Below are 26,512 nucleotides of genomic sequence, written 5' to 3' on the forward strand. Positions count from 1 at the left end.
TTGTAAATGATGTGTATATCTGTTCTCTCACCACTGAGATGGGACAGTTAAGGGAATGGGTGGGTTTGCACAGTGGGTGGGTAGAACCTGCTTCCCTCCCTGACTGAGAGACCTGCAGTATTTATTCTATCGATCTCATGCAAAGTTAATACAAACATGCCACATATCCAACCCAACAAGAGGGATCAATGCAGTGACTTTTCATAATGAGCTGACCTTCAGTCAGTCAAAGGGGTTTCGCAATCAAAATCGGAAAAGGGCTCGGCATCGACTGTTCCAGCGGCGTGTACTGTAGCCATCGGCCGCCTGCGCTGAGCTTGCGTGGCGCCGGGATGCTCAACGCAGAATTGCAACTTTGTCTGGGATTTCGATGCTTCCAGATCATTCATGTGATTATGAGAATACACGTCACTGCCTTCCACCCCGGGTCTGACAGAAGAAACCAGCATTCACCTCACAGCTCGTCATCGAACACAATTACCTTTTGTATTTGGTCATATTCAAAAACCTTCCAGTCGAACAAACATGAATTACTTCTGCTTTACCGGGCTATTATAGAAAGGACAAATGTAGACTGAGCTAATGTCCTACTGTTTGGTACGTGTTGTGATGGTCGTGTCCTCGGGCCATGTCCGCTGCGGCCATGTAGGGGCTGAGATGTGCTGCAACTAGTGGGGGAGCAAGTCTGGCAATGAGTTTTACGGGCAGTGACATTTTGATTTTATTGTGTGGCTTCTTTCCAGGGCCTCTTACATGTTGAGGGAGCCAGGAATGACCCTCTCAGGGCCCCAGTAAATGTGTGGTGACGCAAACAGCCCTGACCGACTGAACTGGGCCCACGGCGGACTAATTCACAGGCATTGTCATCGTTGGGTAATAAACTCTATAAACCAAGCAGGTGCACTCGCTGTCCTAAGATATTCCTCTTTGTAGCTTTCTAGACACTGGCAAGACCAAGGTCTTTTTATTATGAGCACAATAGGTGCGCCTGGGTCTCTGGTGTGCACCCATGACTCCTGGGAGTCTTTACAAGGAGTGTTCGTGGAGTGATAACATCGCTTTAGCTGGAGGTTAAGAGCATCAAGGGAAGGATTCTGTCTCTCCTGAAAGAGAAGACGTACAAGCTATTTTTTAGGGCTGACGAGATATGGGATTCTTTTGAAAAGACATTCTGTAAATGCATGCTTGTGTATTTTCTATACGCAAGAGAACGCTGCCTTCCAGATCAGCTCTCAGTGTGTCTGGGGTCTGGGGCTCAGTTACGGCAGGGAGACGATGAAGCAGGAGCGCTAGCTCTGAATCACACTCAACGTTCTTGTTTCAAATCACTTCAGTTATACTTGTTCAGTATTAGGAAATCAGGAGTTGATGTCAGTGAATTATTTAATTATCTGCTGTGAAATGAACTTTTTGATTGATGACCATAGGTGGAACTGTTGATGTAAACATTTTTGTAGCAGATGAACCTGCTATGTAAAGAAAAAACTATCATGGGGAAAAAAAGGGTCAAGTCAGCATATGCAGGAGTCCATGCTATCCCAGAGGACCAGGGCTTACCTGGCCCTGGCCTCTACACATCAATGGAACAAGACAGTTTGCCAGCACAGCAGCGACACCAGAAACCTAGTTCATTACATGATCATTTTCTCCAGCACAAAGACTCGCCACATTTGATAATACATTGATTCAGAGCAGCGACTCGTGTTTGTCGTCGTCTTACTTGATACCTAATATGGATTAATCCAATAATTAAACAGTGTTTTTTTTCTCTCCAGTCAATATCTGCTATTGATTGCAGAGAACAAAGACCTGACTCTTAGGTAGCTCTACCAAACCCAGAGAAATGAGTTAGACCAGGAACAAAGCAGTCTGTGTTTGTGATTGATTAGCCCTCTCAGCCTGTGGGGAATATCCCCCAGCATTCATTTCTTAGAGTTCCTGTATGCATTTTGTGGCTTTGTCGATTCTTTCACCAGGAGGACACACGTTTCATGGCTGTTCAAGGGTAGTTATCGTGCGTCCCTGGGTGATTATGTTTGGCCGGGCCCTTTATTGGCTTGCCTCAGAGCACTGAGGGCTCTCAGACCTCCTCTCCTTGTTTTACCGGGGGCTGAAGTACTCAAGGCTGGCAGACCACTTTGTTGATGAGAGGAGAGCCGACAAACAGCACCAGAATGAGAGCCTGAGAGTTCTGAAGAGCTCGCTAGAGAAATCCCACCGACATCCATCCTAATATAATCAATGTTGCAGAAACAGTCTTTGAAGGTGCCTTTTCCTTTTCTTTTTCTTTTCTTCAGTGAAGGCAAAAGTATGGTATGACAAGTTTTTGTGTGTGTGTGTTGCACGTTCACATTTTTCAACTGCATGTTATTGACATGTGGTGTGTCCCCTACCTCATTGTGTCACCCCAAAGCTTCCATCAGAACAACATCACTGGACATTTGTAGCACGACATGATGGATCATTGCCTCCTCAGCTCAGGAACAGTGCTAGCCTGACACTGTCAACACACACACACACACACACACACACACTGCGAGCACAGTGATCTATTTGAGTTTTGTTAAGCAGGGGCAGATGTGCCCGATAGCTCATGGACAAGCTGTCTTCCGCATTATGAAATATCACATCCATTTACTCAATAAGGCAACAAAGGGCAAGCATTAGCCCAGACACTCTGGCTGTGTGCTCTTTTCCCGCTTGATTAAGGGCGGCGTCACTCAGCGCCAACGCTGTCCTGCGGAAGACGACAGTCCTCCGTCCTCAGCTCCCTCCCTGCTTTCAGCGTAGTGCTGACCCCCTCACTCTGCGCTGGGAAACGTCCCAGTCATGTTTGACATGGTCCTAGTGTAAACTGTATCTAGCTCATGGCTTGTACGAGTGAGGATGGCCAGAGAAGGTGAACTGGTGGAGATATTGCTGTTGCGGTGATAAATGAGTCTGAGCTGGACTAGCCAGCTAGCAGCTATGGTTGTACTGTTAACAGGTTAGCATAGCCACCAAGATTCCCTATTTTCCTTACTGTGGCCTGTGAGGGGGAGTTGGTTAGGTTAAATGAACAGGTAGCGCTCTCCTTGACTATTAAACACCCAAGGTCCTCGACCAGATATCAGAGTTGAGTTATCGAGCCCCTGAATGAAGAGTTTGCTTTCTGAAGGCCCACACCTGTGCCTTTTATGACTTTGTCTTTCTCCTCCTGTTGACGTGCCGTCCTCTCCCATCCAGTCAGCAGAGAGGTGTGTGTCAGGTGGGAAATGAGAATAGATGAGGAGAGAATGCCGTCTGTTTCTTTGGAGGACATGTTCTGAGCATGACTGTGAGGACGACCAATGAGAGCAGATTAGTTTGAGCAGTGATGTCACCCAGCACAAATCCAATAGGTGTGTTCGACTTCATGCAGCGCCGGCGGCCAATGGCATTCACTGCAGCCAATGGCATTCGACTGCAGTCGAACACACCTATTACAACCTTTGAATTCATGTATGTTTGGAATCTACAATAAGGCACAGTGAAGAGGCTCTCTTAACTCGGGCCGTCTCGTCTGACTGATGACAAACTACCGCACAGCACTCTCTTCCCCCGCCATTATGCTCGACGGCCGACATCAAAGCTGCCTTGTACAGTAATCACCTGTGTTAGGAGGGAGTGACGAACGGCTCCCAACGGAGAGCTTGTCATCCTCCCACGCCTGTCTGGAAGCGCTGAGTGCATGAACACCGTCAAGGCCTTCACAGGAGATGGATCCATTCTCAACCGGTCGTAGAAGACGAGATCAGAACCTTTTTGTTTATTACAAAACTTGTACGTTAGCTGGAGCAGGGCTATTAAAGCGCCGCAAGGGTGTAAACGTCCAGCGCCTCCTTCACACACACTACCAGTCTTGTTTAACGAAACAATGTCGTTTTGCTATTTGATGTGCTTTTAGCGTGTGTCTGCATGTTCAGGTGCTGTGCCACACATTGCAGATATGGAGGACAATGAAGGGGTTTATAACTAAAGCGCCAGCGGAGCTTCCCTGAAGGCTGGGCTGACCACACTGTGTTTGGCCTCACAGGGAAGAGGGTGTCTAAGGGGACTGGATGGTTTGGGGCTTCATGTTCCCACAATAGTACTCTGTCTCAAAGAAGAGCTGAGGGTTTTTTTGTTGTAAAGCGATCCACTCAGCTGTACGGGAAATGAGTGGAGACGTGATGTGGTGTTTGAGTCCACCCTCATAGAGTCCTGGCTCCATATCATATCAGCCCCGCTTTTACATGATGTCCCAGTTACCGGACGACCCTGCATGAATTAGTCATGGGGCACAGTAATTACACTGCTAGTGTAAGCTGCAGCTGGGACCAGGCTAACCTGTGTGCTTTACTGCAGTTTCCCTCATTGCAGACTTTTATATTTGTTTTTACTATGTGTTAATGTGCGTTGGAGAGGGAAATAATTTGGTTGCAGACATACCAGAATGTGCCATTTGCTAGTCCCATAGGATGCTTTCAATGAAATAATGCCGGATTTTGACCATTCATTTCATCATTATTGTTGTTTATCAACATTGTTTGATTTCATTTACGTGTGGATATCGTGATGACGAGTAGTCCTGGCCCACCATCTTATGTCACACGCTCCTGTGTTGTGGTGTTCTGATGAAGCTCTCCTCAACTTACCTGGTGCTCTCTGCCTCCCTCCCTCCCTCCTCGACCTCCCTCCCTCCTCGACCTCCCTCCCTGAACGTCTACACCGTGTCTCCCAGCATGCAGCGCAGCCAACCGCTCGTTGCCAGGGTAACGCTGTGACCCTCCTGCTGTATTTCCTAGGTCCCGCGCTCCCTCAGAACGGCCAGCAGCGCGGGGTCAGGGCGCGGCTCATGAAGCTCTTTCCCTGCTCCGCCGCCAAAAAGCCAACGGACAGTCACCAAAGCAAGTGTCTCTCTCTCTTTCCCACAGCCTTTCTTGGAGAAAAGCCCAGCTGCTCATCTTGGAATTTCCTTTTTTTTTCTCTTATTTCTCAATAAGACTGTTTTATTATCTTTCTCTCTCTCTATCTCTCCTCTTTGTGGGCCCTGTGTGAGTGGCTTTAAGAGGATCCCATGGTCAATACCTGAAATATGAATGAAATGTATTTAAAGAAAACTGCATTTTAATTAAATAACCTGCTACCTGTACTGATACAAGCTCCCGCTGTTGGCAAGACGCGCTTGTGTTTTTAAAAAGCCTAATCTGTTTAAGCTCTTTCGAACAAGCTGTTTACTTTCGTGAAAGCTCTAAACTTTATGCAACTCTTCATGAAGTGAGTCTGGGATGATATCACAGCATTAGTGGATGTTTTCAATACTGTCTGTGGTGAGTGGTTAAGGTGAGTTGTCTGTCTGGTGAGTGTGCTGAACTCAGGAACTGTAGTGTTCTGTTTACCATCTTCCTGCATCCATCCTGACCCATAGGCCATTTCCACAACCCTGGTTCCCGGGATGTATGGCAGTACTGTTGGGTCAGTTGACTTGTGTTGTGCTGAGGGCCGGTGTTCACGGTGGTGTGATGGAAATCTCAGGACAGGGGCTCTAACACTGTTCTTTGTGTGGCCTTGCCTGAGAGCCTGAGATCACATCTGAATCACCCTTTAAAGTTCAAACTGGCAAAATGCCCCACACACATTCTCTCTCCCGTCTCTTTCTGTCTCTCTTTCTGTCTCTCCCTCTCTCACTTTCTTTCTCCCCTCTCCCTCTCGCACACTCAATCACATTCTCCCTCTCTCCCCGCCCTCTGTCTCTTTGTCTCACACACACACACACACAGCCCCAGCTTCTTATCAGCAGGTTAATCTGAGGATGAGAGATATGGCCCTTTGGCTGGGGGCCACATGAAGACTCCTCGCCAGACTAATGAGGCACGTCGAGACACTGTCATAATTCAGGTGTTACGAGCAAGTGTGTGTGTGCGCGCGCGTTCAGCTCAGTAGACACTGCCAGTAGTGACAGGGCCGAAACGGCGGCAGCCATTGTTAAGGGCCCATTAAAGAGTTTCTCAGGGTTCAGTGCCCCCCCCCATCTCCTGCAGACCTCCTGCCGGGGCCTCTGAAACATGCTAATTACCTCTCCTCCCCTCTGCCCCTCCCTCCGACGAACCAGTTTCCACACTGTCATCTTTTCAGTTGAGGGTTGTAGCATTTTCTAATGAGGAGTTACTGTGGAGGTGCCGGTTTCAAAAGCTCAGGACTCCTGGTCGATCGGTTTGCTGCGGAAGCGGAACCCCTCCTCCTTCGAGTTGGAATGAGTTCAATAGTTACAAAGTCGACATGACTAAATGACTCACTTAGGGTCCTGAGAGATGTCAACTAATGCCAGCTACTCTGTAAGGGCCAAGTGACAACAATATGATGTCAGACTGAATCCACTCAGTGTTGCCACCCTCTTAGACACCTGTTTCTTTTACCCCCCCCCCCCAGACAGCGTCGAGGATGAGCTGGAGCTGTCGGCCGTCCGCCATCGCCCCGAGGGACTGGAGCAGATGGAGGCCCAGACTCGGTTCTCCCGCAAGGAGCTGCAAATCCTCTACCGAGGCTTCAAGAACGTAGGTGACCCTGACATGACATGCATGCTCACACATCAACAACATCAGAAGGAAGATAAGAAAAAGAAGAAAAGGTATTCAATAGAATGTTTTACTTTGCCTCATTTCAGTAGAAATACTCTACCACAGTACTCCAAATGTTTAAATTGCAGTTGGTCTCGTTAATGATTGATTCATGTTCATTAAAATAATAATCCAGCAGTAAAGCGTCCACTCCAACAGTTTTACCTCTGACAGTTGTGTTGAATTTTCTGGCTTACTATTTAAAACTGTGAGGTAGCTCTTTTAAGTCTATTCTAGTTTGGGCGAGCCACAATCAGGTCAGAGTTGTAAGCGTGTCCTAGATGGGAACTGATGAGCAATCCAGGTCAGTCGGAGATCTCCTGCACAGCCCATATGACAGGAAAACACTCTCTCCTCACCTCTGGTGCTACTGTAATGAGGTGATCCAGAAATTACTCAACCCAAATTATCTTGGAAAAGTGAGGCGCGGGGCGGGGGGGTGGCGTGGCCCCCCCCCCTCCCCCATGGACACCCCTCCCTCTCTTTAGCCTGTACCAAAAGAGCCAGTAGAGGCCTGCCCATTGGCCCTAAGCCCCAGGAGGCTGGTGTTGGAGGCTTGGAGTGCTCTGATGATCAAGGAAGCTTTTAATTGGCATGTTGCTGATTTATGCGTTTCTCCCAGTAAAATTTGGTTGTCTCAAGAGAGGGTAATACTGTCATTTCTAGACTCCGCTACAGCAGAAGCTGAAGTCGGCACCTTTCCAAGTTGAAATATCACACTTTAATTTACAGCCTTTAAAGAGCATTTGTCCATAGACCTTTTCTACCCAGCCTCCTGGGTCAAACACCTGATCTATGCCTCACCCTCACCAGATGACAGGGCCAGAATAAAGGCCAGCCTTTAAAGACCTGCCAGACCCATATAGTCTGGCACCCTCCCCATTATGAGCAATCTGCCCACACGTCCTTGACGGGGCATGAGCTTGGCAGCGAATCAAGCCGCCCCAAGGTGAGCTGTCTGGGCCACGGCAGTTTCAACATCGACTTAACAAGTCGTTCTTTTATGACCCGGAGCAGTCAGGTGTGTGTGTGTGTGTGTGGGGGGGGGGGGGCTCTGTCTGGGATCAGTGGCGCCCCCAGTGCCGCTCCATCTCTGCATGTTTGTGTTCATCAGACAAGGGCTTCATTTCTGCAGAGGTGACCTGGACCCGTAGCTGTGTCGAGTCCAACACAGGTCAGCCAGCATGTGTCTGACCAGCTGACTCTGTCCTCGCTCAAGATGACGAGGACATGGCGTCTGCATATCCTGGTACCTGATTGGTTCTGCTCGGTCTCTGCCATTGGCAGGTTCCTTCAGATTGACTGCTATTGGGTTGTCAACTTCATATTACCAGCACAAAGATGCCGGCATTAAATCCAGCATTAAATCCCCGCCAGAACGCAATTGTTACCTTCATAACAGGGAATTTCACGCTGGGCTGATTTTTGCATTTCACAAATTTAAATGACGTTTCTGTTTTCATGGCTGAGGGGATTTCACAAGCTTATCAAATGAATCCAAAGTCACCTCATGCTCCTTTCAATGACACTGGCATTACGATCAATAAAAAGAGATACGACTTCCACTCAAAATTATTTGCACATGATTACACACTATTTGAGGACTGAACATGGTGAATACAACCCAATTTCACCTATCGTGGTCGATCTCTTAGTTACCTCTCGAGTTTGCTTTCCTGTCCCAAACTCTGATTAGTTGTTATTCACAGTGATAACGAAACAAACAAAAAAATCCCTACAATGTATTGAATCTCTGAACGGATGGAACGTGCTTAGGAACTAGTTTATTTCTCATTTCTCAGTGCAAACTGGCTGTCCTCCTCGGATACAAGGGTGATTGGAAAAGAGAAGGATAGATATTTTTTGTGGGGGATGGGATTGATTCACACAGTCAATTGTGTGAATCAGCTTGGGCATTCTACAGGTTCACTTAACCTGTTGATTCCACCGAAAGGGACATTTGACAGCTTTAAGGGCAACTTGTGGTCCACTTGGAAAGCAATGTTGTTTATGCTTGATACTTGACAACTACCTCTTGTTGAGATTTTTTCTCCATCGAGTCAAGGTCTGGTTAATACTTCTTGCATGCCTTTGGAAACATGGTTTCAATAAATAAATAATCACTATCAGGCTAGACAACAAACTTTCTTCTTAAATAATCACCAACTATGAACACAGAAATGAATGACACATTTTACCACCTTTGCCTCTGGCTCCATGCAAGAGCCATCGAGTGATCATGGTGTGCCAGTCACAGCATCCCTGTTGAAGACTGCAGTCTTTTGACTTCCTCGCCTCACCATAACAGGGTGAAACCAGCACGGCGCTTCTAGTGTTAACCTGTAGCGCACGTCATTCTCAGATGTGTGGGAGTCGGTTATCAGGATGTTAGGAGACAAGTTCTTGGTATGGAATCCTTCCAGTCTTCATTACTCTTCCAATTAGAGTGTCCAATTAGTGTTGACAGCTGTAATCTCCCAACAGTCCCTTGAGCTTTACATGGTGAGGATCCCCTCCACTGCCCCCCCCACCCCCCACACACACATTCTGTGGCTCAGATACAATGGAGGTGAGAGACGGAAGCGCTTTAACGTCCTGGCATCTCCTCCTAAAAGCATAATTATGTGAGGCTGCTTTGTGAGGTTAGGGGGGGATGTTGACAAGAACACAAAACATACTTTTAATTAACAGTAGCTGTGCGCCACAACAGAGCCTTTTAAAGTAATGCAGTCTGTGTCAAACCAAACCCAAAGTACCTTGTTTGAAGTTTTCTTTCAACTCAATGGGGAGTTCTTAGTCAACTGATCCAACTAAACCCATGTATGCATTTTTTTGCACATGATTGTAGTTGTTGTTTTGGCCACAATTCTCAAACTACAAATAATCCACAATAGGAGGGTAATGTCCATGATTATTTGCATAGTAATGATGCATCAACACCATTATTTAAATACATATAATTGGTAAACACAGTCTTTGCATGAGGGCCAAGGTCACCCAGCACTCATCACACTATCCTTCCTCCTCCTCCCTCTCCCTCACTGCCTGGTTACAGAGGAATAGATTTAGTGGTATTTCACCGCCGTCCACAAAGAAAACCTCAAAGACCAACACAGAGCCCTCTTGACCCAGCACCAGACAGAAACCCTGCCTCACGGCCTCATCAAAGTCTGAACCACAAGAAGGATGATGAAAGGACAAAGTGTCAGCCTCGGTAATGAAAAGCAGCATCGTGTCCCTGGGTACACTGTGAATGTGACATGCTGGATAGACTGCTGTGGTTCTACTCCAGGGTCACGTGACAGGCTAGTGTGGTTCTACTCCAGGGTCACGTGACAGGCTAGTGTGGTTCTACTCCAGGGTCATGTGACAGGCTAGTGTGGTTCTACTCCAGGGTCACGTGACAGGCTAGTGTGGTTCTACTCCAGGGTCACGTGACACTGTCCATCATGAACCTCCAGAAACACCTTGGATCAACAACTGCCTGGAGAGCGCTCAGAAACAAAACGTCTCTGACAAACGCTTCATGAGTGAGGGTCACTGACAACTGGACACACAAACACACACACATTTAATTGAGAACGCCAGGGCCTAATAAGGTTGTTGTAGTATTGAAGGATCCTTCAGAAATCTAAACACAAATCCATTTGCCATGAGGTTTGTGATGGAAATATGATTTCCAACTGAGATAGAAAAGGCTGCCTTGCTTTTTAAATGGGTATGGGCATAGGGACTAACTTTCAGCTGTGTTTATATGTTTGGCACTTACTCACAAACAGACGCACAGCTGTATGAGAACATTGGTGTTGTGCACAGTGTATATAGTTGTATTGTTAGGATACAATAATACAAATAATCCTTTCTTCTGTGTTTCGTCTGCACGTTTATATATGCCAAAAGATAAGATTTGTAGACAATAACAGAAAAGATAATGAATGGATGTAGAATACGTATTATCAAAAGTAGACTTTGAATAGATGTTGTTTGATTGATTAGCGTTGATACAACATAACAATATAACCCACCTATACTATTTTTGTAGCACACAGGTCTTGCATAAATACCCAACCCTATACTAAAGACACATATTTTTCTCTTGAAAAAGACTCATGTTAAAAGCCCTCTCTTTTCCTGTTCCCTTTGATAGATAATGGGTGATGCATTTTCTCTCTCCCGAGTCGGGCTTTGTACGGGACCATGTGACCGCTATGCACACAATAAGTCATGCTAGTTATGTTCGTATCTGCTAAAATCCTGCTCACTGGTGATGGCCATATCATTTTCCCAAACATATCTCTGATGGGTTTCAGCATGCATAGAATTGTTGTCCCTGGTTTCATTATGTACTGTGTGGATTACTGAGGGGTTATCAGTCACTTAAAAAGAAACTCTGGTACGATGTTTAGGTGGTTTGTCCTTTTCTTTACTGTGTCTTGGAGTGTAAAAAAAAAAAAGTATACTTTTTTCTTTTGTGTTGCTCAACTATGCTCTTCAAGGTTCTTAAGAGCCTGTCAGAATGTTGTTCCAGCCTTCTGCTAAAACATCTTAAGTCAAGTCGTGGGTGGTTGAATGAGGAGTCCCACTATCATGATGTAATCACTGCTTTAGTGCATGGTCAGGGACTAGCTGAGAGAACCTGCCTCAGCAGGTCCTGATGTCACATCCTGTAGATTCAGTTTTGGAAACACTTGATGCAGTGTCATTCTTTTAACTTGCTTATCCTTGGTCTTAGACAAACAGGCAACCTTATGGTTAGATTCCTTTAGGTGTACATTATATTGATTTTCTAAAAGACACTCATTTGTACTTTCCGAAACTGTCAATATCAACGAAATGCTTTCAACAGCACACTTCTCATGTCTCTGAAATTACCTAGCCTTGGCCCAAGGTCAACTCGTCATATTGAAGTTCCTCTCGGTTCAGAGAATATTGGCGTGGGTGAACCATCTTAGCCTGTAGTGAAAAATGCACTCCCCGAATTGAATAGACGGCCAGGGTGAATGCCGGCTGGCAGCAGGCAGATATTGAATTAAGTCTTCAGCAAGGATGTCTGTCCTGGGTGTCAAAATACCACAGCCTGTGCAGTTCAAGCAAGATCTCTTTGCTGTGCTGTGCTTCTTTCAAAATAATTCAGTGTGCATTTTGTTTTGTTGCCGGAGAGTAGGCAATATTTTTTGCAAGCAGAATATTGGCACAGCCTGCATTTCATTGTTCCTTTGTATGATTGCAGTGTCATTGTTCCTTTGTAACAAGGCAAAACTGAACAAGGAATATTTCAGTCTGTAAATACAGTCTAAATAAATTAAATAGAAGTCTTATGTTTGTAGATGAGTAAACTGTGTGAAAATGAACATGAATCTTTGTCACGGGTAACACCAGGATTTCTCCTCCGTTGGTAGTGTGATATGACTTGACTCCCTCACTGGCCTCCAGTTAGAAGCACCAGGAAATTAAACCTACTTAGAGACCTCTTTAATGACGCAGACGTCTCTAAATATCTGTCTCCTTCTACAGGAATGTCCCAGCGGTGTGGTCAATGAAGACACCTTTAAGGACATCTATTCGCAGTTCTTTCCACAGGGAGGTACGTGAATATTGATCTCTTGGCTGTGCGTGCGTCTGTGTGAAGACTAGTGCACTGGATGAGAAGTCAGTTTACACTACCTTATGATCTTTCGTTCCTCACAGCTCTACCCGTAATGGATACTGTACGACAGGGTGGAGCAGAGACCTTATAGCCTTGACGGTGCTCACGTTAAGGCTTTTATGGTTGCTGAATTGATTCTTTTATGAAATAATTCCATTGGAAAAGAGGATGGAGATTCAAAAACATGCATCTGAACCTGCTATGGCACATGTTCAGGTCACTCCGAGTTCATTTGACTCCTGGGTGCAACAGACCTCTGCTTCTCTGGTCTGAATACACATATTGTACTCTACAGAGGCTGCCGGGGGCTTCATAAGTGGTGTCACCTTAAGATACCCCCGCTCCCGCTTTAGAAGATTAATTATTTCTCACAGATTTTCCTAGCCCTCTAGTGGTCTGGAGAACATCTTTCTTCGTTCAGCTTTAGCAAATGTCTGCTTTGTTTGGACTAGTCTGAGACAACACACTCCTGACCCCTCTGTAAATGTCAAGGTACTGTAATGTGAGAGTTGAGATGGTAGATACAGAGTATAAGACCCGTGAAGAAACGTCAATGACTAAACACGTTCATGGAACTATTGTCGCCATACTGCTCATTTTCACAAACATACTGTAGTGAGTTATCAACCAAGCTCATTATAAATAAATATAATTGTTACCACTTTTTTATGATATTGAATGTCTCTCCTCTGTGTTGACTTGGTTGTAGTGACACTCCAGCTGAAGGCGGCATTCCAGAGATAATTGGGTTTAATGTTCGCTGTCTTTCCAGGGTTTCGCTTACTGTATACGGTGGATTGTTTCACCCGGCAGATCATTCAGTGATAAAACGCTAATTTAAATGTATTTCTTCCTCCACCAATCATTTTACATTACACACAAACACTAGCCTGACGTTGTCATACTCATAATTCTAGTCAGAATATGAGTCTGAAAACTCTCCATTGGGCTTTGAGTACGGAGCGTGTTTTCAACCAAACAAATGCCTCTACGCTCAATTGGATAGACCTACAACCAATCAGAGCAATGTATTATGTTGTTTGTTGAAAACAAATTCAACCCAAGGGCTCTTTCGTGACGTTGTTGATTACGTTACTGTTGATCATCTGTCCATCATCGTATAAAGCCCTCCCTGGCAATTTCATTGGTCCGTCCCGATTCTGGGTTTTCTGTAGTTGTCCCCAATACGAGACCCTCCAGACCCAACTTCCCGAACAATTTTTTTTGTGGGCAGGAGAAGTTGGGCTGGCAGCCAGGCTACACAAACACCACTCCCCTTGTGTTTGAAAACAAAGGTCAAATGTAAACAACCCCCTTCTCTTTGATTCTCCGTTAACTCTCAGCTTCCAAACGTGAAACGTGCTTCCAGGGACTTCATCACGTCGAACTGCGTCTCTGATCCATTCTGATTCAAGAGCAGACTTCAGAAGCATGTGTCGGTTGTGTTGTCTGTGTAAATGGAGGTCGTGACACAGACAGGAAATGACTGTGTCTGTTTGGATTCCTCATTCATTTTATTTACCCTCCCCAGATGCCTCGACGTACGCACATTTCCTCTTCAACGCGTTCGACACGGACCACAATGGATCCGTGAGTTTCGAGGTAAGTGACACTTGTCAGGATAGATCGTCTTGGACATGCAATTTCCTCGCGACGCACATTTGCATTTCTGCTTTCTGTAAAGAGTTTCGGTTCCAAGGAACTGTCCTCGGATGACTGAAACAGTTGCGCTACATAATGTAGCCGTTACCTCCAGCGCCAGCCCAGCATGCACATGATCAGGTAGTGTGACAGGGCTTCAGGTCAGGGCGGCCTCTGTTTCAGAAGCAGGCTTGATGTGTGATGGAGGGCATCACTCCATCTGCAATGGAACAAGGACTGAACAAGGGAGCTACGTTACACTATGTTCTTGGAACATAGCTCTTGCCCAGAAAACATCCTATAACCCCGATTCTTGTTTTTTGTTATATCGATTCTAGAGGACCTTCCATCAGAAGCTAATGAAACCAACAATGTTGTTAAAGTCCAGTAACAGTCTTCTGTACCAGGGCCGGATGCAGCCTGCTTTGACTGGGGGGGGCAGTGAACATTTCTGGGGGGGCATTATGATTACGGAAGGAGGTCATATAATTCTTTATATAACCATTATTTTCTCATTTTTGAGTCTACTTAACGATCTGAGTGTTAATCAGGCACAGAGCCAGACGTTATACACATTCGGGGCTTAACCCAAACCCATGACATATCCTCGGTTCAATCTGATTCTGGACAGGATCCTTCAGTGCCAGCGCGCGCAGCGCGCAAGCAAAATTTTTGGGCATTAATTTGAGCGCAAAATAGTTTTTTGAGCTCTATGTAAAATAAACCGCTGCTGTTTTCCAATTGGTAAAAACTTTGTCTACGAAGGTGATGTCTATCATTTCTGGCTCCAAATTGTCGACAGGGGAAGCAGAAACATGCATGTAGCTTGACTGAGTATTCTAACCAAGTTTGAGAGCGATGCCTAGGACCTTGGATGAAAATGCGCATGGGGTACGTTTGCAGAACAGGCCGCATTGGATTCAAACCATGCTCGCCTTCACCCAGCAGCGGTAACGTTGGTACCGAAAGACAGGGAAGTGATTCCACTCCGACCAGCACGCTCTGCCTGCTCTGGAGTATGAGTTTAATATCCCTTGTCGCTGGGTCAGTAGTAGATGGTTTGGGATCAGAAATCGATGTATGATAAAAGGTTTTTCTTTTCAGGTAAGAACACGCACGCAAGAATCGATGGCTAACGAAGCTAAAAGAAGCGACCACTGTTAACGTCTTTAATCCGTGTATCTCAAAGATAACAACTGAAATAGAAGTATGAAATTCCAGGGTCTAACATTAAACACCAATGCTACACTTTACTATTCGTCAAAAGCCCTCCACAAAAGACCGATAAACAATAACTTCGAGAACAAGTGAGTGGCAAGAGATTCGAGGTTGATTTAACTTTTATCGGTAAACGTGGATGCGGAGCTCTAACATACGTTGCCCATTATAAACCAGACAATCACTGGTAAAAAAAAAGAAGCATATTACTGAAAGCACTAACAGACTTTTTCATAGCTTCAACATGTAACATTTTTGACTGAAGTCAGAAGGAGCTTGGGGGGGGGGGGGGCGACAGAAATCTGGGGGGTTGTGGCAGAAATCTGGGGTGGCGCAGCCCACCCCAGCCACCCCCTGGATCCGGCCCCGAGTGGGTCACACATTCTGACGGCCGTCAGAAATGGAGACCTCTGTGGTAATGGCTCTATGCTGATTTCTAAATCGGAAAAAAATGGCTCCAGATTAGTGTGTATCGATGACATAACTACCCCAAACCATCTTTAGAAGTTTTAATACCTTTTGGAAGCAGCTACGGTCGGAACACACGTTCTTAAAAAATCGTTTTTGTTGTTGTGGGTCACACATTCTGACGGCCGTCAGAAATGGTGACCATGTGGTACAGGCTCTATGATTACTCTAAATCCCGAAAAAAATGCTCCAGATTAGTGTGAAATGATCAAATAACTACCCCAACCATCTTTCGAAGTTTTAATACATTTGGGAAGCAGTTAGGGTAGGAACACACATGCTTAAATCCTTTTGTTTGTGGGTCACACATTCTGACGGCCGTCAGAAATGGTGACCATGTGGTACAGGCTCTATGATTACTCTAAATCCCGAAAAAATTGCTCCAGATTAGTGTGAAATAACTACCCCAAAGCATCTTTCGAAGTTTAAATACACATGGGAAGCCGTTTGGGTGGGAACACACATGCTTAAATCCTTTTGTTTGTGGGTCACACATTCTGACGGCCGTCAGAAATGGTGTCCTCTATGGTAATGGATCTATGACAACTCTAAATCAGAAAAATGGCTCCCGATTAGTGTGAATCGATGAAATAATTACCCCAAACCATCTTTCGAAGTTTTAATACCTTTGGGAAGCAGTTACGGTGGGAACAAACATTCTTAAAAAATATTTTGTTGTTATGGGTCACACATTCTGACGGCCGTCAGAAATGGTGACCATGTGGTACAGGCTCTATGATGACTCTAAATCCCGAAAAAAATGCTCCAGATTAGTGTGAAATAACTACCCCAAAGCATCTTTCGAAGTTTAAATACACATGGGAAGCCGTTTGGGTGGGAACACACATGCTTAAATCCTTTTGTTTGTGGGTCACACATTCTGACGGCCGTCAGAAATGGTGTCCTGTATGGTAATGGTTATATGACGACTCTAATTTGGAAACAATGGCTCCAGTTTAGTGTGAATTGATGAAATAATTACCCCAAACCATCTTTCGAAGTTTTAATACCTTTTGGAAGCAGCTACGGTGGGAACACACGTTCTTAAAAAATCGTTTTTGTTGTTGTGGGTCACACATTCTGACGGCCGTCAGAAATGGTGTCCTCTATGGTAATGGATCTATGACAACTCTAAATCAGAAAAATGGCTCCAGATTAGTGTGAATCGATGAAATAATTACCCCAAACCATATTTCGAAGTTTTAATACCTTTGGGAAGCAGTTACGGTGGGAACAAACATTCTTAAAAAATATTTTGTTGTTGTGGGTCACACATTCTGACGGCCGTCAAAAATGGTGACCTATGTGATGGGCTCTATGATGACTATAAATCCCGAAAAAAATGCTCCAGATTAGTGTGAAATGGAAAATAACTACCCCAAACCATCTTTCGAAGTGTTTATATATCTGGGAAGCAGTTAGGGTGGGAACACACATTCTTAAAAAAACGATATATTTTCTTGTAGGTCACATATTCTGACGGTCGTCAGAAATGGGGACCTATGTGGTAATGGCTCTATGATGACTCGAAGTCCGAAAACATGGCTCCAGATTAGTGTGAATTGATGAACTAACCACACCAAGCATCTTTCGAAGTTTTAATACATTTGGGAAGCAGTTAGGGTGGGAACATACATGCTTAAATCCTTTTGTTTGTGGGTCACACATTCTGACGGCTGTCAGAAATGGTGACCTATATGTGGTAGTTTCTCTACGATGACTCTAATTCCGAAAACATGGCTCCAGATTAGTGTGAATTGATGAAATAACTACCCCAACCAACTTTCGAAGTTTTAATACATTTGGGAAGCAGTTAGGGTGGGAACACACATAAAAAAAAAACGAATTATTTTTCGTGGGTCACACATTCTGACGGCCGTCAGAAATGGTGACCTATGTGGTAATGGCTCTATGATGACTCTAATTCCGAAAACATGGCTCCAAATTAGTGTGAATTTATGAAATAACTACCCCAACCATCTTTCGAAGTTTAAATACACATGGGAAGCCGTTTGGGTGGGAACACACATGCTTAAATCCTTTTGTTTGTGGGTCACACATTCTGACGGCCGTCAGAAATGGTGTCTTCTATGGTAATGGTTATATGACGACTCTAATTTGGAAACAATGGCTCCAGTTTAGTGTGAATTGATGAAATAATTACCCCAAACCATCTTTCGAAGTTTTAATACCTTTTGGAAGCAGCTACGGTGGGAACACACGTTCTTAAAAAATCGTTTTTGTTGTTGTGGGTCACACATTCTGACGGCCGTCAGAAATGGTGTCCTCTATGGTAATAGATCTATGACAACTCTAAATCAGAAAAATGGCTCCAGTTTAGTGTGAATTGATGAAATAACTACCCCAACCATCTTTCGAAGTTTTAATACATATGGGAAGCAGTTTGGGTGGGAACACACATGCTTAAATCCTTTTGTTTGTGGGTCACACATTCTGACGGCCGTCAGAAATGGTGACCTATGTGGTATTGGCTCTATTATGACTCTAAATCCGAAAACATGGCTCCAGATTAGTGTGAATTGATGAAATAACTACCCCAACCATCTTTCGAAGTTTTAATACATTTGGGAAGCAGTTTTGATGGGAACACACATTCTTAGAAAACGAATTATTTTCCGTGGGTCACACATTCTGACGGCCGTCAGAAATGGTGACCTTTGTGGTAATGGCTCTATGCTGACTCTAAATCGGAAAAAACGGCTCCAGATTAGTGTGAATCGATTAGATAACTACCCCAAACCATCTTTCGATGTTTTAATACCTTTGGAAATCAGTTGGGAACACACATTCTTAAAAATTCGTTTTTTCTGTTGTTGTGGGTCACACATTCTGACGGCAGTCAGAAATTGTGACCTTTGTGGTAATGTCTCTATGATGACTCTACATCGGAAAGAATGGCTCCAGATTAGTGTAAATCGATTAAATAACTACCCCAAACCATCTTTAGAAGTTTTAATACCTTTTGGAAGCAGCTACGGTGGGAACACACGTTATTAAAAATCGTTTTTGTTATGGGTCACACATTCTGACGGACGTCAGAAATGGTGACCATGTGGTACAGGCTCTATGATGACTCTAAATCCCGAAAAAATTGCTCCAGATTAGTGTGAAATAACTACCCCAAAGCATCTTTCGAAGTTTAAATACACATGGGAAGCCGTTTGGGTGGGAACACACATGCTTAAATCCTTTTGTTTGTGGGTCACACATTCTGACGGCCGTCAGAAATGGTGTCCTCTATGGTAATGGTTATATGACGACTCTAATTTGGAAACAATGGCTCCAGTTTAGTGTGAATTGATGAAATAATTACCCCAAACCATCTTTCGAAGTTTTAATACCTTTTGGAAGCAGCTACGGTGGGAACACACGTTCTTAAAAAATCGTTTTTGTTGTTGTGGGTCACACATTCTGATGGCCGTCAGAAATGGTGTCCTCTATGGTAATGGATCTATGACAACTCTAAATCAGAAAAATGGCTCCAGATTAGTGTGAATCGATGAAATAATTACCCCAAACCATCTTTCGAAGTTTTAATACCTTTGGGAAGCAGTTACGGTGGGAACAAACATTCTTAAAAAATATTTTGTTGTTGTGGGTCACACATTCTGACGGCCGTCAAAAATGGTGACCTATGTGATGGGCTCTATGATGACTATAAATCCCGAAAAAAATGCTCCAGATTAGTGTGAAATGGAAAATAACTACCCCAAACCATCTTTCGAAGTGTTTATATATCTGGGAAGCAGTTAGGGTGGGAACACACATTCTTAAAAAAACGATATATTTTCTTGTAGGTCACATATTCTGACGGTCGTCAGAAATGGGGACCTATGTGGTAATGGCTCTATGATGACTCGAAGTCCGAAAACATGGCTCCAGATTAGTGTGAATTGATGAACTAACCACACCAAGCATCTTTCGAAGTTTTAATACATTTGGGAAGCAGTTAGGGTGGGAACATACATGCTTAAATCCTTTTGTTTGTGGGTCACACATTCTGACGGCTGTCAGAAATGGTGACCTATATGTGGTAGTTTCTCTACGATGACTCTAATTCCGAAAACATGGCTCCAGATTAGTGTGAATTGATGAAATAACTACCCCAACCAACTTTCGAAGTTTTAATACATTTGGGAAGCAGTTAGGGTGGGAACACACATGCTTAAATCCTTTTGTTTGTGGGTCACACATTCTGACGGCCGTCAGAAATGGTGTCTTCTATGGTAATGGTTATATGACGACTCTAATTTGGAAACAATGGCTCCAGTTTAGTGTGAATTGATGAAATAATTACCCCAAACCATCTTTCGAAGTTTTAATACCTTTTGGAAGCAGCTACGGTGGGAACACACGTTCTTAAAAAATCGTTTTTGTTGTTGTGGGTCACACAATCTGACGGCCGTCAGAAATGGTGTCCTCTATGGTAATGGATCTATGACAACTCTAAATCAGAAAAATGGCTCCAGTTTAGTGTGAATTGATGAAATAACTACCCCAACCATCTTTCGAAGTTTTAATACATATGGGAAGCAGTTTGGGTGGGAACACACATGCTTAAATCCTTTTGTTTGTGGGTCACACATTCTGACGGCCGTCAGAAATGGTGACCTATGTGGTATTGGCTCTATTATGACTCTAAATCCGAAAACATGGCTCCAGATTAGTGTGAATTGATGAAATAACTACCCCAACCATCTTTCGAAGTTTTAATACATTTGGGAAGCAGTTTTGATGGGAACACACATTCTTAGAAAACGAATTATTTTCCGTGGGTCACACATTCTGACGGCCGTCAGAAATGGTGACCTTTGTGGTAATGGCTCTATGCTGACTCTAAATCGGAAAAAACGGCTCCAGATTAGTGTGAATCGATTAGATAACTACCCCAAACCATCTTTCGATGTTTTAATACCTTTGGAAATCAGTTGGGAACACACATTCTTAAAAATTCGTTTTTTTTGTTGTTGTGGGTCACACATTCTGACGGCAGTCAGAAATTGTGACCTTTGTGGTAATGTCTCTATGATGACTCTACATCGGAAAGAATGGCTCCAGATTAGTGTAAATCGATTAAATAACTACCCCAAACCATCTTTAGAAGTTTTAATACCTTTTGGAAGCAGCTACGGTGGGAACACACGTTCTTAAAAAATCGTTTTTGTTATGGGTCACACATTCTGACGGACGTCAGAAATGGTGACCATGTGGTACAGGCTCTATGATGACTCTAAATCCCGAAAAAATTGCTCCAGATTAGTGTGAAATAACTACCCCAAAGCATCTTTCGAAGTTTAAATACACATGGGAAGCCGTTTGGGTGGGAACACACATGCTTAAATCCTTTTGTTTGTGGGTCACACATTCTGACGGCCGTCAGAAATGGTGTCCTCTATGGTAATGGTTATATGACGACTCTAATTTGGAAACAATGGCTCCAGTTTAGTGTGAATTGATGAAATAATTACCCCAAACCATCTTTCGAAGTTTTAATACCTTTTGGAAGCAGCTACGGTGGGAACACACGTTCTTAAAAAATCGTTTTTGTTGTTGTGGGTCACACATTCTGACGGCCGTCAGAAATGGTGTCCTCTATGGTAATGGATCTATGACAACTCTAAATCAGAAAAATGGCTCCAGATTAGTGTGAATCGATGAAATAATTACCCCAAACCATCTTTCGAAGTTTTAATACCTTTGGGAAGCAGTTACGGTGGGAACAAACATTCTTAAAAAATATTTTGTTGTTGTGGGTCACACATTCTGACGGCCGTCAAAAATGGTGACCTATGTGATGGGCTCTATGATGACTATAAATCCCGAAAAAAATGCTCCAGATTAGTGTGAAATGGAAAATAACTACCCCAAACCATCTTTCGAAGTGTTTATATATCTGGGAAGCAGTTAGGGTGGGAACACACATTCTTAAAAAAACGATATATTTTCTTGTAGGTCACATATTCTGACGGTCGTCAGAAATGGGGACCTATGTGGTAATGGCTCTATGATGACTCGAAGTCCGAAAACATGGCTCCAGATTAGTGTGAATTGATGAACTAACCACACCAAAGCATCTTTCGAAGTTTTAATACATTTGGGAAGCAGTTAGGGTGGGAACATACATGCTTAAATCCTTTTGTTTGTGGGTCACACATTCTGACGGCTGTCAGAAATGGTGACCTATATGTGGTAGTTTCTCTACGATGACTCTAATTCCGAAAACATGGCTCCAGATTAGTGTGAATTGATGAAATAACTACCCCAACCAACTTTCGAAGTTTTAATACATTTGGGAAGCAGTTAGGGTGGGAACACACATTTAAAAAAAAACGAATTATTTTTCGTGGGTCACACATTCTGACGGCCGTCAGAAATGGTGACCTATGTGGTAATGGCTCTATGATGACTCTAATTCCGAAAACATGGCTCCAAATTAGTGTGAATTTATGAAATAACTACCCCAACCATCTTTCGAAGTTTAAATACACATGGGAAGCCGTTTGGGTGGGAACACACATGCTTAAATCCTTTTGTTTGTGGGTCACACATTCTGACGGCCGTCAGAAATGGTGTCTTCTATGGTAATGGTTATATGACGACTCTAATTTGGAAACAATGGCTCCAGTTTAGTGTGAATTGATGAAATAATTACCCCAAACCATCTTTCGAAGTTTTAATACCTTTTGGAAGCAGCTACGGTGGGAACACACGTTCTTAAAAAATCGTTTTTGTTGTTGTGGGTCACACATTCTGACGGCCGTCAGAAATGGTGTCCTCTATGGTAATGGATCTATGACAACTCTAAATCAGAAAAATGGCTCCAGTTTAGTGTGAATTGATGAAATAACTACCCCAACCATCTTTCGAAGTTTTAATACATATGGGAAGCAGTTTGGGTGGGAACACACATGCTTAAATCCTTTTGTTTGTGGGTCACACATTCTGACGGCCGTCAGAAATGGTGACCTATGTGGTATTGGCTCTATTATGACTCTAAATCCGAAAACATGGCTCCAGATTAGTGTGAATTGATGAAATAACTACCCCAACCATCTTTCGAAGTTTTAATACATTTGGGAAGCAGTTTTGATGGGAACACACATTCTTAGAAAACGAATTATTTTCCGTGGGTCACACATTCTGACGGCCGTCAGAAATGGTGACCTTTGTGGTAATGGCTCTATGCTGACTCTAAATCGGAAAAAATGGCTCCAGATTAGTGTGAATCGATTAGATAACTACCCCAAACCATCTTTCGATGTTTTAATACCTTAAAATCAGTTGGGAACACACATTCTTAAAAATTCGTTTTTTTTGCTGTTGTGGGTCACACATTCTGACGGCAGTCAGAAATTGTGACCTTTGTGGTAATGTCTCTATGATGACTCTAAATCGGAAAGAATGGCTCCAGAATAGTGTTAATCGATTAACGAAGTAACGAAGCTAAAAGAAGCGACCACTGTTAACGTCTTTAATCCGTGTATCTCAAATAAAGATTACAACTGAAACAGAAGTATGAAATTCCAGGGTCTAACATTAAACACCAATGCTACACTTTACTATTCGTCAAAAGCCCTCCACAAAAGACCGATAAACAATAACTTCGAGAACAAGTGAGTGGCAAGAGATTAGAGGTTGATTTAACTTTTATCGGTAAACGTGGATGCGGAGCTCTAACATACGTTGCCCATTATAAACCAGACAATCACTGGTAAAAAAAAAAAAAGCATATTACTGAAAGCACTAACAGACTTTTTCATAGCTTCAACATGTAACCATTTTGGCTGAAGTCAGAAGAAGCTTGGGGGGGGGGGGCGCGGCAGAAATCTGGGGGGGCGCAGCCCACCCCAGCCCCCCCCTGGATCCGGCCCCATTCTGCACCATGGGACACAGTTTCACATCCTCAATAATACACAGGGATGGGACAAGTTAGGGCATTTGGAAGATTCATCATTAATCATCATGCTTGAAAGCATGATCCTTGGCAGGAGTTTCGGGGGAACACAACGTCACGTGTCATAGGCCTCGTCTAAATCTGTTTGTCACTGCAGGACTTTGTGATGGGCCTCTCTATCCTGCTTCGGGGCACTGTCCAGGAAAAACTCAACTGGGCATTTAATCTTTACGACATCAATAAGGATGGATACATCACGAAAGAGGTAATTAAATGAAATTATACCGTGTCTGTTATAGTATTATTTATTTTCGTAGGAGGAATATGATGGAGGGTTGTAGATATCGGATCATGATAAAGGTTCTCTGGAGTTAGTTTAAATAAAGATGAGAAACCCTCCTTTTCTAAGTGTCCTTAACTCTCCACCCTGTGCTCTCGCTCTCCATCAGGAGATGTTGGACATCATGAAGGCCATTTATGATATGATGGGGAAGTGCACATACCCCATCTTGAAGGACGAGGCACCACGGCAACATGTGGAGCTCTTCTTCCAGGTCAGCTGTCTTCACCACTGGAGATCCGTCATCTAGCCAGTTAGGAAGCTCAATTGCATAAACGGTATACTGTTTTAACTTTATTTTTGTGGTTGCTCCCCCCCACTTCTCCAACAACAGAAGATGGATAAGAACAAGGATGGGGTAGTTACCATAGACGAGTTTATAGACTGCTGCCAAAATGTAAGTGTTGCCCCCTAACTGTTCCCTCATGACAAACTGTTGATGTCAAGTTTACACAAGGGTCTCATTTTGGTGTTGCTTCTGCTTAGATATGTGGCATTTTCTTAGTATGTTCTAAGAAGTAATTGATCTGCTTGTCCACAGGATGAGAACATCATGAGATCCATGCAGCTCTTTGAGAACGTCATTTAACTCATAGACAACCTGGAGAGCTTTGGATAAGACCTTCAACTACAGACCTATACCATCATACACTGTGGGATGGTGCACTATGCAGACTAATAACCTTGACCATACAGGGGTGGACTGTACATTACTATTGTCCACAAGTATGTAACATTCTGGAATCGCTGTCACCTGTAGTAGGAGATAAACAAACCAAACATAATTTTGCTCAAACAAAATGTATCCTTGACATTTGTAAATAGTACTGTTATGATTGATTTATCTCTACAATTGTTCAATTTGACACCGTCTTCATCAAACCCATTTGCTAAAGAAGTATTTTAACACCATGGCTGTAGTTCATTCCCCTATTTACAGTGAAAAGTCCTATAGCCTTTTTTTGGCGTCTGCCTCAGCCTTGAAGAAACGCTAAACTGTGCTTGGAAGGGTGAGTGCTGTGCGTGTGGGGTCTGTCACTAGCGAGTCACACGTTTGGTGGTGAAGGTTTCAACCGGGCTCACATGCACATGAACTGGCTGAACACAGCTGGTTTCTATCCCCTGCGCTGGCACCCTGACCTAGCTCTCTCCCTCTCAGTGGGAAGAGACATTGTGATCTGTGAGCGCCCACTTAACAGCAGTGCCACCTCAGTATGTGAACTACTGTAGGGTCTACCAACAGGGACGTAGTATTTGGGTTTATCTGGGTTTCAGACGCTCCGCACTACATACTGCTAAGCGTTCCAGAATGTTCCGACAAACACAAGGTCTGTCCGTTGCTCTCTGAGGAAAACCTATACGACATAGATTTGCATTGTACCCTTTTTAAACATGTATATACTATAGATAAGAGATCTATGAGGACATTTTCAACTCTGTTTATGTTACCTTGCCAACTAGAAGTAAGTACGATGCATTCTGGGATTTTGAGGAACGTCAGAAGCACACAGGTATCTGTACTACTAATAAGGTGTCTTTGTCACAACATAATGCTGCTTTTAGTGTATTTCATTAAAATCTTACTATGTGTATGTTCCCTGTAATGAGATTCTGTATTCTATCCGTGGATATGTTTCAGTTCATGTTTTGAAGCACTATTTTGCCGTTTACACTGGTATGAAAGTATATGTTTGATTGATGATATGATATGGCAGTCATTGTACAAAGATAGTCAAGTGTACAGTATTATGGCTATTATCTGTCCTGGGTGAACTATGGTCTCCAGATCACTGTCCTTGAAGGGGGTCACGAGGTGTAGTTCTTAGATAAATGTACCTGCTCTGTCACTGGGTTTTCAGTTCATGTGTTCTCCTCTGTTTTTTGGGCTTGTGTCCAATTTACTGATTGGCTCCTGCTGTGTAATTTGCAATCTGATTGGCCCTCAATGTGAGTAGGCACACTGCATGCCGTTCCTCCCTCCCAGTCTAACCATGGATGAGTGTGTGGGAGGGACGCCTACGTTCCTAGCGCTGCAGCACCCCTCACCCCCTGACTAGACTGGTAAGAGCTGAGGCAGAAGGAAGTTTGGCTTGGCCCCTCATCTTCTCTACCCTGATTGGGTGAGATTGGCACAGTTTAATTATCTGTGGAAATGTGTATCCCTTGATGCAACTAGGCCCAATTATTTCACCTGGTGAGACTAGGGGTGGTGGTGGGGAAGAGAACATTCAGTTAGAGCCTTTTCTTTCTATCATCCAAACATCTTCTCACTGTGTAGATAGACCTTTGATAGCATGATGTGCATGACACTATTTTGACTGATTCTCTGATCTTGCGCTCACACTGCATCCTGCAGATTGGCATTTCTTAAAGTCTAAGATGTTCTGTTTGTGTTGTTTTCCTGCTGGACTGTACCCATCAATACCTTTACTATTGGCACTGTGACTTGCATATGCGCAGGACATGCAACATTATTTATTTTGTGGATTCTTAATATAATGTCCAGGAGAAACTTGAAAACCGCAGAACCAATGTGTGACTTTGTCAAATGAAAATATGACAATGGCGCCACCTAGTGAATTTAAATTATCATCCAAAAAAGGGAAATTGAAATGTTTTTTTTATTTTCTTCTTATGGATAGAGCCTAAGGATAACGTTAAACACC

General features: G+C 43.7%; 1 protein-coding gene across 2 annotated transcripts in view; it reads left to right on the forward strand.

Moving 5' to 3' along the window:
* kcnip4a (potassium voltage-gated channel interacting protein 4a) overlaps nt 1-25,450 on the forward strand; it is a 114,026-nt gene extending 88,576 nt beyond the window's left edge. For both annotated transcript variants that reach the window (XM_084691237.1, XM_084691236.1), the window contains 7 exons: nt 6,430-6,554; nt 12,132-12,201; nt 13,796-13,866; nt 23,664-23,771; nt 23,956-24,060; nt 24,181-24,243; nt 24,388-25,450. In XM_084691237.1, coding sequence (XP_084547363.1) covers nt 6,430-6,554; nt 12,132-12,201; nt 13,796-13,866; nt 23,664-23,771; nt 23,956-24,060; nt 24,181-24,243; nt 24,388-24,435 — 590 coding nt within the window. In that variant the 3' untranslated portion in view covers nt 24,436-25,450. The remainder of the gene's footprint in view (nt 1-6,429; nt 6,555-12,131; nt 12,202-13,795; nt 13,867-23,663; nt 23,772-23,955; nt 24,061-24,180; nt 24,244-24,387) is intronic.
* The last annotated feature ends 1,062 nt before the right edge of the window (nt 25,451-26,512 follow it).

This window comes from Hypomesus nipponensis, chromosome 25 (genome assembly GCF_054491055.1).
Source record: "Hypomesus nipponensis isolate SF chromosome 25, ASM5449105v1, whole genome shotgun sequence".
NCBI lineage: Eukaryota > Metazoa > Chordata > Actinopteri > Osmeriformes > Osmeridae > Hypomesus > Hypomesus nipponensis.